General features: G+C 45.4%; 1 protein-coding gene across 1 annotated transcript in view; it reads right to left on the reverse strand.

The window, feature by feature from the left end:
• Positions 1–15,810, reverse strand: part of HEG1 (heart development protein with EGF like domains 1) — a 90,029-nt gene that overhangs the window by 19,433 nt on the left and 54,786 nt on the right. The window contains exons 11-15 of the mRNA XM_042954357.1: positions 14,770–14,828; positions 14,360–14,520; positions 9,841–9,975; positions 4,533–4,575; positions 4,362–4,399 (exon numbers count right to left, since the gene is read on the reverse strand). Coding sequence (XP_042810291.1) covers positions 4,362–4,399; positions 4,533–4,575; positions 9,841–9,975; positions 14,360–14,520; positions 14,770–14,828 — 436 coding nt within the window. The remainder of the gene's footprint in view (positions 1–4,361; positions 4,400–4,532; positions 4,576–9,840; positions 9,976–14,359; positions 14,521–14,769; positions 14,829–15,810) is intronic.

Consider the following 15,810-nt stretch of genomic DNA (forward strand, 5'->3'; position numbering starts at 1 on the left):
TGAGCTTGGGTAGATCATGTGCCCCAAGAAGTCTGCATAGAGAAGCATTTCTTACCTGTAAAGAATCCAGCCTAAACCATAGCCCCAAGAAGGCACTCACTGTCATTGGTGGTGAGAGCAGAAGTGACAGCAGTGAGTGGTCAGAGTGCTGTTATTTGGCACAAAACATTGAGTGACGAGCCAGATTCCACAAGGTGCTATCACCACAAATGGGGATGAAATTCAGGTGTTCCCATTCCTTAACCAACACTGAGGGCCAACCTGAGATCTCAAACAAAGGGATAGGTGGAAGGTGCTATTTATTATCAGCCACTATTGACTGCTTTGCAACACTAAAACAGATATCAAAATTGTACAGTGATATTCACACACCGTCAAGGAGTTAACAAGTCACCAACACAAGGTGGCTGGAAGCGGGTCATCCAGACAGAAGCCTGCCCTCTGCTGGACATAATGATAACAACTTGGATGAAAGCGGAAGGAAAAGAAGTCTCAGGATCAGAGAGAAATATCCTGGCTACTTCCAAGACCCCACAAACATAAGGGGAAGACACAGGAACTTACAGAACAATCAATGGATATACGGGTATATCATCTCCAGACCTGTATAGTCTTTAATGATCTCTGAAGAAAAAATCACTAAATGCCACTTAGAACAATGCCCTACAGTTCACATCCCTTTCCCCAACCCTTTATGGGGCTTTCCCCTATATCCATTTTCCCTCCTTGGATCACTCTTCCACTCACTGAGAAATCAAAGCATTTTCTGGTAAAGCCTATTTAGGGAGCTGTTTGAGCAAACGCGGTTTGAAGTACTGGCTCCTGAGAGGCCTGTCAGGACCAGGAGACGCCAGAAGGATGTGGCAGATGGCGTCTCCTACTTCCTGCTCCCTGGCTTAACCCCAGAGCCAGCCACATCTCCACACTCCTCACCTGCTTTCCTCATTCTCCCTTTGCCATCTGATGGGGTTCTATTCAAATAAGTTTCTTGCACATGTGATACAACTCTACTGTATCTTGAGCCTTCCTCCTTCCCTCAAATTATTCTAAAACCATCCTCTATGACATTATCTAAAGCTTCTCCTTTTCTAATACTTACAGTGTCTTAGAATAAGGTTTACAGGCTTGTGGTGCAATCGCCACTGTTAGCTCTAAACCATCTCTTCTAAAGAACTATATGTACTCTTTAGTTCTAGTATTCCATCATTTGGTGAACACGTCTCAAATTATCGTAAATGTTTTGTCTGACTATTTAGGCTCCTTCTTTCTACATTGAAAGTTCTAGGCTTTCTTCTGTCTATTTTCGTGCGCAGGCTACTCCATTCTCTGATCAATTTAAGAGTGTTCTATGGCTTGGTTCTGGTTTTAAGTGAGGAGTGAGATTCACACTAGAAAGTGAACAAAGATAATTCTGCACCCCAGGCAGCCCCTGTAAAGCACAGATACCTTCCTGAACACAAGCATAAAGATCCTGAACCCAGTTGACAAAGCTCGTCTAAATAGCGATTTTTATAAAGGGACATATACTGCTATCCACACTGTTTTACATAGGCCAACAAACCTCAGAAAAAACAAAAAACAAAGACAAACAAAAACAAACCCAGAAAACAAAACAAAACAAAAAACCAAAACAAACAAAACCAAAAAAAAAACCAAAAAACAAAAAACAAACCAAAACACAACAAAAAACAAAAAAACCCACAAAAAACAAAAAACAAAAAAACCCTGAAGCCCCCAGTTACGGAATGGATAGGTCACAGGAATAAAAGGTCCAGCATAGGGAATATAATCAACGGTATTGTAATAGCGATGGATGGTGACAGATGGTCGCTACACTTGTGGTGAGCACAGCATTACGTATAGACTTGTAGAATCGTTATGTTGTGCACCTGAAACATTGCGTGTTGACTGTACTTCAATTAAAAAACAAAAACAAAAAACTAAAGTCTACTTTTTTTTCCCTGAAGATCTAATTGGCTTTATTAAGTGGTTCATGAGTCAGACAGCATCCAATCCCATCTAGGAAGTAGAGAGGAGTTCAGAAGCCCATTTTTTCAAGCACTGATATTTAAAAATAATTTTTACTATTTTATAATTTTTAAAAAGCATAATGTATGATAACTCCCTCCTCTTGTTAAACTGAGTACACCTGTGATACTGCGATATACTAAGAAATTTTTATTTGGTCTACACTCCTGGTTCTTAGCCTAAGAGCTTCTAAAACCCTTGGAATTTCTGGATGAAAGGGGTGAGAGTTACACCTTTTGTTATTCATTCGGAGCCTTTCTCAACCACACCTCGGTTTATGCTAATAAAGTAACCCTCCAAGGATGGGGGCTGGTAGCTGGAGGAACTTAAATCCCACCTCCAACCTCCAATGGCCCATGACCAGTGATATCATTTATTGATACTGCGTACTGGAACTCCCCCCAAAACCCTAAACAAGGAAGTTTTGAGAAATTCTGCAGTGGTGAACACTTAAAGGAGTGGGGAAGGTGGTGTGTCCAGGAGGGCATGGAAGCTTCCAGCACCTGCCCCTATACCTGCCTCTGCATCTCTTTGTTTGGCTGTTCCTGAGTTGCATCCTTTATAATAAACTGGTAACATTAAATAAATTTCTTGCATACATGATACAACTCTACCGTATCTATAAATTCTGTAAGCTGTTCTAGCAAATTACTGAACCTGAGGAAGGGGTCGTGGGAACCTCTGATTTATAGTTGGCTGGTCAGAAGTCCCAGAGGCCTGGACTTGGGATTGGTGTCTGAAGTAGGGGCAGTCCTGGGACACGGAGACAGTGTCTGACACTAACTCTGGATAATGTCAGAATTGCTTGGTGTGAGGAAAACCCTGACACATTTAGTGTCAGAAGCTTTGTAAGTAAAAAACAGTTCATAATAACATGGAACACCATTTGGTGTGTGATGACTTGGGTCCATCATGATGAATATCTGTACTTAAGTGGTTTTATGGCATGATGGTGTCCTTAGGGATTACTAAATAAGATAGGGTTGTCTACCTCTCCATGGCCTCAGCTTACTACTTAAAACACACACACACACACACACACACATACACACACACACACACACACACACACAAAACCCTAAGTCACATTAATTCTGTGAACTCCTCCCTTTGTTCTGTATGACTCTATACATATTGGCTTTAAGCAATGCTTCCCCAGTCTTTCTCTTAGGCTATTTACTGTAACCTCTTGCTAGTTTGCAGTCAGGATAAAGCCAATGCCCAAATCACCAGTAATCATAGATGGATATGTAATTCTAAGTCTCTAGACTCTGGCCTTGCAAAGTGGCTCCGTGCTGGGCACACCAACATAGCTTTATGTCAGTTAAGTATTGAATTTGTTTTACTTTATTATTTTAGTTTATTTATTTATTTATGCTCAAAGAAAGTACAATAATGAAACTTTCTAATAGAAAGCTTTATATGCAAAGAAAATACCAGTGAAGACATAAAATGTCAGGTATACTACTGGGGAACAGGAACTGGGCACTTTTACACATATTAAATAAGGTCATGTCTACTTTTGGTCTAATAAACTTCGACTGTTGGTATATTCATCTATAGAATGAGGGACAAAGCTATCCTAAAATAAAGTACTGAATGTTATTATTCCTATTGTATCATATATCCAGAATTTCCTTCAATCATTTCTCAGCTCTCCGGATCACAAAATGTCAGTGAAAGTGATCTTAAATAAGTCGCAACTGCTTTTCTCAAAGAACAGAACCCACCCTCCTTACTGAAGCCTGACCCGATTTTCTCGATCAACTGCTATCTTCTCTTGGACTCTTGCTTCCACCATGGATACTGATTAGAGTTGAAAGTCTCAGGCTGGCCATCAAACACCAGAACAGCGTGGTCCCTTTTTCTTCTGCCAAACTAATCCTCCACTCTGGCTTCCTCTCCTTCTGTCCTCAGCCACACCACACACATGGTCCCTGGAACACCACCAGCCCAGGCTGCCCCAAGACCTTCAAGTTGTTCCCTCTGCCTGGATTCCTTCTCCTTCTCCTTCTGCCAGTTGAAGTCTTCCAAAACGTCCAATTCCATCCCCTCCAAGAAATACTGAGGAAGCTCTTCTATTCTCCTGGGCGTGCTCTGTCCTGCCTCCCACCTCCCACCTAGCTTCTTGTATTAACACTCCACCGTCAGGGCTGGTCAGGAATATATTCATCTCCTCCACCAGACCTGGAGCCCCTGGAGAGCCCTCCACTTTCCCCACACCTCCCAGCATAGGGGCTGAGAGGAACCAAGGGAAGGGGAAGACATACACCCTGTGCAGGACAACAACATTGGCCCCGCCCACACGAAAATCCAGACCATTGCATACTCACGGTTTCCACAGTTGAGACCACCGAGCCCAAATGGGCAACTGCAAGACAACAAAGAAAAAGAACAAGAATTACTTTCAAAAGTCAAAAGAAGTAATGGGAGGCAATCTACCCAAGTAACTTCTAAATAAGTCCTGTCACAAATGCATCAGAATATATGAGCACAGAGCCTACCTCATACAGGTTTCATTTTCAAGCCTATATCCATCTTCACATGCTGAAAGAGAAAAGGGAAATCCATGAATAAGTCCCAGGACTTCCTTTGTCCTAAACTGACAGTTAGTAGACACCAATCCCTTTAAGTCTCCAAGAATATTCTAGAACCAGAAGCCTACAAATAGCTTTAGAATTATCTAGTACCTGCCAACTCAACCTTTTATTTTACCACAGAATTTTCTTAACCTTTTAGTGGCTCTCACTTTCCCATCTAATAAAAAAGGGGATAATAACAGCAATAGTAGTATCTACCTTGTAGTTTCTTGGAAGGAATTAAATAAAATAAGGCATGTGAATGGTTTAGCACAGTGCCTGGCACATAGTTATCACCAAATAAATGTTTGTAGTTATAATTATTATCCAACCAATGTAATTATTTTTGGAAGTTTTCTGTGGCCCCTGTGTTACATTCTTCCACATACACACAGACGAATGCTTTGGTTTCTTTAATGTAAGTCAAACCTTTAACCTGCTGCTGCCCTCACTGACCCCTTCCAAGAGGAAGTAGGAGCTGTGACATCCTCTGGGACATGGTCAGGGTGGAGCTCACCCTACCATCTGTGCAGGGGATTCTGGACATATCTAGATGAGTGCTAATCAGCACATCACCCAAGAACATAACTTTGAACCCTCTGGTGCTGCTGCTCATGGACTGAAGGGCTGTGGCCCAGCCATTCCTGGGGACCAGCAGTTTCTGAATTTATTTGATCATGGAACACTACAATAAGCTGACAGAACAGCATGAGCTATAACGCATGCTTGGATGGAAGCAGACAATAAAAAATGGCCTCATAGTCAAATTCATTGCTGCAAGCAGTGACAGGAATTTGATTCATGAATAATGTACGATATACTGCATAAAAGATGACAGATAAGAAAAGGTACACAGCATACAGCAGCAATCCCTGGACAGACAGCACACACGCTAATGGTAAGATGTGAGTGTCGGCAGCATGCACAGATCAGGGGGTGCATGCCCTGTGGGCTGGGACAGGAGGTCTCTCACAGGCGTCCTGCATCCTCTGTTACGTGTAATAATTAGTGTGTAATAATATTAACTTACGTAGATGTGCCCAATGCTGTTCTTCCTTCTGTTTGTTTAATTTTTAATTTATTTTTTTTATTTTTAGAGAGAGAGACTGTGTGAGCAAGGGAGAGGGGGCAGAGGGAGAGAGAGAAAGAATCTTAGGCAAGTTCCATGCTCAGCGCAGAGCTGGACACGGGGCTCGATCCCATGACCCCGGGATCATGACCTGAGCCGAAATCAAGAGTTGGATGTCAACCGACTGAGCCACCCAGGTGCCCGCTTCCTTCTGTTTTTAATGTTAGATGCTAAATGTTTCTAGCATCTATTTTGTTGTCCTAGATTATCGAGATATCACTAGAGTTTCGTAGAATAGTTCAGAAAACACTGCTCTAAATAACCCGCAATTCTTTTATAGCAGATCATTAGAGTTGTCACCCTGGACTGCGTTGTTTTGGCTCCACAGAACCACTTTTCCTGAGCTCCATCCTCTTGTAGTAAGGGCTATTATAAGCAGCAGCCCTGGGAAGGCCCCCAGTATCTACTGCAGGATGTCACGGGCCACACTGCCACAACACCACACAGTAACCTCTTGATGAGGACGCCCCAAAGAAATTTCTCTTGGGCCTTGGGGCCTACAAAGATGGGGATGCTTCTGAACGACTGTACTTTGTTTTATGAACCCTGACTCTCTCTAAAACTGTATTTCTCTCTTTGCCTCAATGTCCAGAAAGCTCAGAACTTGAACGAGTGGCCTACCTTTAGCAAACATGCAGGACTTTACAGCATATCTTTCTGCATATTCACTTTCCTCTAGCTTCAGCAAAGTAGTAGCTTTATTTCCACTTCAACCTAATTTATCTTTTAAATTAAACCTTATTTAGTTTAAGTTTAGGCTTTTTAGTAGGTGCTTCCAATCTTTTTTGCAACAAAGTAGGGCATGATCATATTCCATTTAGGGGAGGAGGAACGAGCCCCTTCACCACATCTTGGGACACCTCTGAGTTCGCTGCTGGCCTTACTCGGGTGGGGCCTTCTTAAGGAACAAGCTGAGAACTCCTGCTTCCCTGGGCACGGAAAGCACCATCCCTGGCAGTCTTCATGCTACAGTGGTTTGTGGGAGCCGGGAAGCCACTCCTGGGTACTCCACGGCTCTTTCTCCAGGGCAGCTCCACGGGGACCGCTGGCCTCCCTATGACTCATCCCCATCCATCTCAGCACTGAGGCAGGCTGATGTCACAGCAGTCTGTTCTATTCTGAACACTTCTTCCCGGAAATGTTTTTACATCAAATCTACCCACCCAGCCCTCCTCTGCTGGGTGGGAGCTTTCCATCCTGTGGCTGTCATCCTGCCAGACGTAACGTCCATCTGTTGCCCAGGCTGTGAGCTGATGGGTTGGGCTGTTTTCACTCAGCCTCAGAAGTGGCCTGACTTCCTGGTGTAACGATATTTTTTCTTTACTTCGAATGGGCTCCTTTGGTCATTCACCAACGACAGAGTGCCACCGTGGGCCTGGTGCTATTCTAAGGGTTCTTAGAAAGAAAGCTCCAGTGCGCCTTAGGACCCAGCTCGTCATCTCCACACCCTAGTAGGACTGACCCGTGGAGCACTGGAGACAATGGAAATGTGGCAACTGCTAGTGTGTATGCCCAGATTGGGTTTCCCCTATTGACATGGAACATAAGCCAATTCAAGCCTCCTGGCCCTTGATAAAATAAGCAAGTGGTGGAGTCTTCAAGACTCTCTTGTTCCCAAGCTCTGCCATTTGTGTTCTATCATATTTGCTACCCTATCATCCAGTTGTTAATTCAACAGACACTTGTTAAACCCCACAATGTGCTAAGCATATGCTAAACACAGTTCTGGCTCTCCAGGCACCTGCTGCCTGGTGAGAGAAAGAGGCCTGCATGGCAGAAGAAAGCTAAGACACCTATGGGAAGGACACCTACTTCAATTTTGTATGATGCTTTGAACGTCTGGTAAAGACACTGTGGAGATATTTCATGGGAGACATTAAGAAGTGCATACATACGTACAACAGAGAACAATAGAGTCCTGCTAATGTACAGATTTAGAAAACACACCTACATACCTCTCTTCCCCATTTATCTGGGGACTGACCTTGGATGTGAAGTGTCCAAAAGGGGACTTTTTTAAAGAAAAAAATGTGTTTATTTATTTTGAGAGAGACAGAGAGAGAGAGCACGAGTGGGGGAAAAGCAGAGAGAGGATCCCAGGCAGGCTCTGAGCTGTCAACACAGAGCCCAAAGCGGCTGGATCTCAGGAACTGGAAGGTCATGATTGTAGCTGAAATTAAGTGTCAGTTGGACTGAGCCAGCCATGCTCCCCAGGGACTTATTTTAAATACCCCAGTGCTCCAGCACTAATGGCCAGAAGATGTCACTACAATCCATCAGAACCCGGCCAACGGGGCTGTGCCCAAGGAGCTGCCGAAGCCATTCATCAGAGGCTTTCATCTGACGGATGAAAATCTAAGCGACAAGGATACTGCAGAAACGGAGGCTTTGTGGGGCCTTGGCAAAAAGCCCGAAAGCTGACCAAGGTTTCCTTATGCTGCATCTTAGGTCATTACCTGATAAACATAAGGTTGCTGAAGCCTGTATCCCTGCATTTGGAAAGTCTCTGACGGCCTTGCTATTGCTAATGCTAGTCTGTAAGTGACACGATTAAATTGCTGACTTGGAAACAAAGGCAAGTGGCTGGGGCCAGCGAGAAGCAGAGGTGGCAGGGCTGGCTGTCCTTGAGGCTGTGGGAAACTCCAGAGACTCCACACGCCGGTGCCACCACTCCCGCGCGCTCCACTTCTGCCCACTTTGCCTTCCCTCCTGCCAGCTACACAGCGCCCCAGCACATGGATTTTAGCAGAGGTCACCTTCCCACATGCCGCGGGACTCAATGCCCCAGTTTCCAAGAAGGGCCAGGAACACATGGCATGAAACCAGGTAAGAGGGAACTAGGAAGCATCATCTCTTTGTATCACAGGGGCAGACGGACATGTGCTGAAAAGCGCTGCAAGGCCGTCGTGCCTCAGGACTGCTGACCGGCACACGGGGTCAGCCTCCCCTTCAAAGCCCACCGCAGGGCTTGCGTGTGGAGCAGAGGGGGTGCACTTTCAAAGCCAATGTGTGTAAACCTAAGTCAGAGGGTCTGAAGCTCAGGACGACAGCACTGCCCCGAATGTATTTTTATCCTCTCCTGATGGAACGAGCCCTCTACTGGGGAAGTCCTGATAGAAATAAATGACAAGGTCACCTTTCCCCAGTATGTGACTTTCACTCAGATTCCAGTACATCTGTCACCAGTGGGTGTTGGCCAAGCAGGAAAACTGTGTCATACACATTCTAATGTGGTACTATGCTTAAAACCACACCATGGCCTTTATATTGTTAGTTTTCCTGGTGATTACAAATTCTAGCAGTCGTTTGTAAGTCAGGGACACAGTGCTCTGGACTTGAATTAATTTTACTTTAAAGTAGTATTCTTGCCATGCATTTACTGAGCATTTTAGTTCAAACTGAATGGATTTAAGTCTCACCTACAAGGCTAGCAGGATTAGGTTTCTGCCCTCACACCGTTCATGAAACCTTTAAAACTGGAACTCATTAATTCAGCCACATCCTGGGTAAAAAACAAGGGCAAATGCTGATGGCTTTCAAAGTACCTCCATATACATTGCTTTCTTCAATCCCCAGAATATCCAATGAAGCATCAGCATACCCATTTTGCAGAAGAGGAAACCAAGGCGCAGCAAAGCAAAATGTCTTGCTCAAGATGATACATGATCCATGAGGCAGAGTCGGGCTCTGATTCTCTTGAGCCTCAGCAGTACTTTGTCTACTAGGCCACAGCTGCCTCTAAAAGAGACAGGCCCGACTCCATGCCTGTGTTTCCATTTTCAAAGATTAGCAGACAATAGAATAAAGCTTTGGGAATTAAAACAACAATTTTCCTAACTTCCTCTAAAAAAAAAAAAAAAAAAAAAAAGGCACTGCCATAGGCATTCCATTCTCTCTTCTTTTCCTTTGAATTTGATTGGCCAGACCGGTTTGCGCAGGTCAGAGATAATGCTATTATTCTAAGGAGATAACGCATTCAATCCTGCTGTGAGCAAAATAACAAGAACTAGTTACCCCTAGTTTAGAACAGTCACACCTAGAGCAGAGAAAAACATCTTCCCTGTCCCTGCACGGGCCACAGAACCCTCGGGAACTTGCTGGTACCTCGGCAGGAGTGATCCATCTTGTTGAATTGGAAATAGCCTGACTTGCACTGGCACAGGGCGACACCGTCCAGGTCAGTGCAGATGGAGGTCTCCTTGTCACATTCCGGAGTCTTCCGCTTGCACAAGCTGCCCGCTAAGATGAAAAAACAAAACAGTGAAACAAAACAAGACCTCCTCCACTGCAAACCTCAAGATACATCAACTTTCCATTTAAAGAGGCTCTGAGAACAGTTTCTGAAAAGCGCCTGGTACAAGTCTCCTTTCAGGGGCCCGCTTTTAGCTGCCTTGGCCACTCCTTCCCTGTGTCAGCCCCAAGCCTCTGTACTCCAGGTCACACCGCATGCCATGGGACAGAGGACCCAGACAGAAGAAACAGGGTGCTGTCTCCGACCCCGGCAGCCACCGTAAATACGGCCCTCGGTGCCATGGTGTCTTCTGTGCCTGCATCCTAACAGACTGCGGAGGAGAGCCAGCACTGAGCCAGGAAACATGATCGTGTCCTTCTTAGGAAGCCGTGAGGCTCAGACCTGTCTCAGCGGAGGCACAGCTCTGGGTCTGCTCTGTGTCTACATGACCTAACGGGAGGCTGTGCACTCCTCTGGCAGGACAGCTTGCTGCCCACAGACCTATTCCAAGGGTCGGTGTGGAAGACAATCTGCTGCCCCGGCACTGTGGTATCATTATGTTTCCTGTGTCCCCACTACACTGGCCATTTCTTGGGGCTTACTCATCTCCGGGGCTTCAGCACCTTGCACAGGGATGGTCACACACAGTGCTCAATACATGCATGCTGAAGGTGCTTCAGGTCACCAGTCACCAGGCCATCACCACGGGAGACAGAGCTGGGTAGAGGAATGTGTCTTTCTGGCTTGCTACCTCCTTCCCTTTAGGGCCTTATTCTCTACATGTGTATCTACTTGGCTTGTCCAGCTCTGGGCATGTGGGCCATGCTCATTTCATGGATGACAAAGAAGTATCTCCTTGTTATCAAAAAGCACTCATTGTTGGGCATGTGGCCCTCTCTGAGGCTGCACACAGTAGACCCTCTCTGTATACACGAGACACATAATGAGGGCACGTTCACTAAGACATGCCTGACGAAAAGGCACATGTAAATGGGGGCACACAGTAGAACAAAAACGCACAACTAACTGGTTAGTGGACAGTAACTTCTTCACAGCCAGGTATAGAGCAAGGCAGGACTGACATCTGCTCTTGCTGCAGGGAGGTAAGAGCAAGTTCACGACCGGGAGAGCTGCCGAAGGGTGATGTGTACACTGTGCAGTGAGGCCTGGTCTCCCCTTTCCCATCTTAAGGAAGACACCAACCTATTCAGAAACCAGGTACTGGTTCTTACCATGGCAAAACTGCCCCGACCGTGGTGATGTGAGCTGACACCCACACAGGGTCCCCACAGCCGCCTCCTTTTCTGAGTCCCGAGAGCTTGGGACCTAGGGGACAGCCTGGTCACAGGGAGGCGAGCTTAGGACACAGCCTTTAGTTTTCAACACTGCATTTCCTGTCTTTATCATTGGAAGCTGGTGTGCTAAATCAAAACTCAGCTTGTGTGTGCGATAGAATTTCCTTTGTTTATTGTGAAAGTTGGTATTTAAAAGAGAAAAATAAAAAATGGAAAATCTCACCAGACAAACCATAAAGCTGGCATCAGAGAGGTACCAAACGCCCACAATTCGTCGTCTAAACTTCTGGAAAGCTTTGCCAGTCCTCAAGCTTCAATATAAAGGAATACTTCCAGGGTAAAAGGCTGGCACTAGCCTTGTCCAGTAGCCAGACTGAGTTGCCTGGCCTGATTAGATATTTTCTGGAAGTCAATGTCACATTTTCCTTCCATCCTGCCCATTAATCCAGCCTGTTGACAACTACTACTCGCCCTGCTGAAGCAACCCTTCCCTACAACGAAGCAAAGAAGCCAGGCCTTGCCTCTGCAACAGTGGAGTTGCTATCCTAAAAATCCTTAAAGAACATTCTGCCATAAATCCATCAAATGCAACCACATATAATCCCATTTTCATTTTAAGCCTGGCGATGTGATTTTTCTACATCCACAATTCCCATGGTCTTTCCTGGGCATAACATCCGCCTGACAGACAATGAGAACTTATGTAAATCTACGGCTGAGACACTCCTTGGGGGATTTCCAAAGACTCTAAACCTCTGGAGGCATTAGAGCTGCAGCTCTTTGGAAGTTGAGGAAGTGGACATTTTGCAAACTGCAGGGTGAAAACCTGCCTTTGCAAGGGCAGCGTCCAGAGTAGCCCAGCATACCCATGTGTTGGAAACACCCAAATATCAGAACCTGACAGCTCCTGCCTGTCAAGGCTACCTCTCCAGCACTGAGAAAGGGAGCAAAGAGACAGAGTTGGGTATGTTGGCAAAGCCAGGAGAAGAACTGGGAGGAAAACCAGAGAAGTGAGCCTGTTTTCAGCCAAGAGGCATGGCTGTCTTTGTTTTCGAGGGCTCTGGAAGGACAGGTACAGAATGGGGACCAGAAGCACATGTAGGGGCAAGAGGCCATGTGAGAAATCCTCTCAGTTTTGCTGTGACCCTAACGCTGCTCTAAGAAAATAAATAAATAAAATCTAAAAAAACAAAACAAAGAATGGGACCTCAGCAAGGAAGCTAGGAAGCTAGGGGCTTTCCCATAGGCCACATCCAAATAAGAGAAAAAAATGGGGTCAGAGTGGGCAGGCCTGCCATGAGCAGGATCTTACAAATCCAAGTATGTGGCCACTTGATTTATAAGACATGAAACACATTTACTGGAGACATAAAACTAACCTGGTACTATGCTGACTATATAGGATGAACTTTTTTTTTTAATGTTTTTATTTATTTTGGGGGGAGAGAGGGAGAGAGAGAGCACACACACACAAGTGGGGGAGGGGCAGAGAGAGAGAGGGAGACACAGAATCCAAAGCAGGCTCCAGGCTCCAGGCTCTGAGCTGTCAGCACAGAGCCTGATGCAGGGCTCGAACTCATGAACCATGAGATCATGATCTAAGCTGAAGTCGGACACTTAACTGACTGAGCTACCCGGGGGGCCCCTAGGACGCACTCTTTAAGTGTTTAGTGAATGAAAAGGTCCCCTTCCTGCTAACTAGAGATGAAAAATTGGGACCCTTGAATCACTGGCAAGAGAAACAAAGAAGAGCTCTTGCCTCAAAGTTTAGAGCACAGTATAATGGGGCGTACACTTTTTAGTTAATTCCCCAATGAGGCTAAATGACAGCAACTTCAATTCCAGAAAGTTCAGCTCCTTTCTTCCCCCATATGAATAACTAGCCTTGAAAGGAGCTAAAGCTACAGCATTCACAAGGTTATGCTCCCAGTTCCCCAGCTCTGCCATGCACAGGCCTGTGAGAAGAGCCCTGTGGATCAGTGCTCAGAAAGCCCTGAGCCCCTGGGAATGCCCTGGATCTTCCAGCAGATACAGCCCCAAACCTGCTCCCTACAACTTACATCCAGCGTCTGGACACCAGATGGAGAGGCTCAAAGAGTCTGCATCCTTTGCTAGTCCTAACTGTCTAGCACAGGGAGCTAACCAGACCTCACTCTGATCACTTACGAGACAACAGCAGGAATAAGCCTCCTTTGTGAGGAAGCAATTTTAATTCTAGCAAAGTTTTCCCAACCCAGAGGCAAAACTTCCTCTCCAAGATCCAAGTCTGCCTTCTGAACTCATTGTCTATAATCCCTCTCTGTATCTACTTCACAGTAGATGTACTGCAGAAGTTTTGACAAAGCAGATAAAGCGAGAACAAGAAAAGGGAAACCAGCAAGTAGTCTGGCCTACATCGTTCCGGTCTTGTTTCTGTGCATTGGTGATTTGCAAACACACGAACAAGATGGGTAATACTGCACATGCTTTTTTTTTTTTTTTACTTAGTGGACTATCACGATGAAGGTTTGGGGTATTGATAAGCATGTATATTCTGTGCAGGAATTTCTGTTTCCCTCAGAGAGAGCTGGAACTTTTTAAGGTAAAGAGGAATGATTTCATCGCATCAGCTCCTGTATCCCATCATCTCTTATACACCAGAGAAGAAGAGGAGACAAAAAAGAGGCAACATGCCAAGGACCCGGTGACTTCAAAGCTATGCGTGTGTGCACGCACACATGTACAAAGATACAGACACACAAAGGCCTTTCACTTAACACCCATTTCTTTTTTTAAGTTTTTATTTATTTTTGAGAGAGAGAGAGAAAGTGCAAGCAGGGAAGGGGCAGAGGAAGACAGAGTGAGAACCCCAAGCAGGCTCCACACTGTCAGCGGGAAGCCTGATGTGGGGCTCAAACCCATGAACTGTGAGATCATGACCTGCACCAAAGTCAGACCCTTAGCAAACTGAGCCACCCAGGAGCCCCAGCACCCATTTCAAAGATAGACTGGCTCTGTGACAAACTTCTTGAATCTGAGCCCCGAGTGCCTTACATATCTATCCTAGGTCTGTGCCTAACTGTATAGGTGGGGTTCTCCCAGAGGGTCATTCTCTTACCTCTGAAGATCCGCCTCTGAGATCCCAAGAGCTGGCAGACCTCAGCAGAGGACCTACAGGAGTTGACACATTTCTGCATCCCGTCAGCCAGGTCAAACAGTGTCACATTGGAGGCCAAGGAGAACGTGGTTTGCAGGGACATGACCACTGCACTGGACTCCCTGTAGACAAAGTGTGTAGGGTTTTGACTGTGCTAAAATGACATGTGGGCCCAGGGCTTTTGGAAAATGAATCCATCTCCGTTCTCCAGGAAGGGAATGGGAGAGCATGGAGGCCCAGTGACTTTGGCCCCCCCTGGTCACTCTGTGGCTTGGTCAAAACAGAGCCCGGTTTAGTTGCTGTCACCTATGTTAGAATAGCCTCCCCTTTATGAAAACTGGTTCACAAGTGAGAGTAATTCTGTTACTTACCTAGAAGCATGAACTGTGGATCGGGTATAACCAGGAAACATTGAAAAACACACATTTAACTGAAAGGAAGAACAGGTTGGTCGTTAACTGTGAGATAGATAAAAGCCCTAGACCTAGAACCAATTTCCTATTTTCAGGATAAAATAGGCATTTTCTAGCTATCAAGTTATCAGCAGGCAGCTTTACAGAGGAGTGGTGTCCTTTTTTTTTATTCCCTTCTTAAATGCCTCTCTGCTCTTGTTCTGTTGTTCCCTGAGTACAAAGGGAAAGAGGCAGATAGTAAATCAGTGGGGAAAATCTTGGCAGGAAATGATGTTCAGAACAGCACCCTTGGATGCAAAACATCTTCAAAGGAACAGATCTCTTCTAAGACCCAGGGTTTCAAAAAACTCAGAGGCAACTGTTTATTTGGACTTTGCAGAGTGAACGAGGCTCACTGAAAAGACTTCAGCTACCCCCGGTCTGGCAGGCCTGACACAAACCCCTCATAATCTGCAGTGAGTTGACCTAACTCAAAGATAGGTCCTCTTCAAAAAGGCTCTCCATGGGAAATTACATTACATGGGTCAAGAGCCCCTTTGTCGAGAGCAAATTAAGAGTGACTCTCCCTGTGTTTGCCTTGTGCCCTCAGAGAGAGCAGAAAATCCCTCTAGGGCATCAAGTTCCATGCCTGTTTTTCTGCTCCCCCAACAGTGGAGGCTGGAGATTCCTTCTATGCTGCGGAAGGTTGTAATACCTTGACCTATGCAGACACGCCTCTCTTCAAAGCCTGTGTGTCAGACACATTTATTGTTCATAGGATGGAATAAAACATAGGATGTTATCAAACCTTTGGCTTTGTATGGCATTGCTTTCTATTCTAATAGGCAATGATTTATTAGTAGTATAATTACTTAAACGTTTTCCCCCAGGTAAAAACAGAAAAGGCATATTTCAGAACAGAATGGTATCTTGGGAAAGGCCACTTGAAGTGGCTTCTCTAGTCTAGTCTAGTCTATGGGAGTGGGGATGTCACATCACTAGTAAATTATACACTCATAC

This window comes from Panthera leo, chromosome C2, assembly GCF_018350215.1.
Source record: "Panthera leo isolate Ple1 chromosome C2, P.leo_Ple1_pat1.1, whole genome shotgun sequence".
NCBI lineage: Eukaryota > Metazoa > Chordata > Mammalia > Carnivora > Felidae > Panthera > Panthera leo.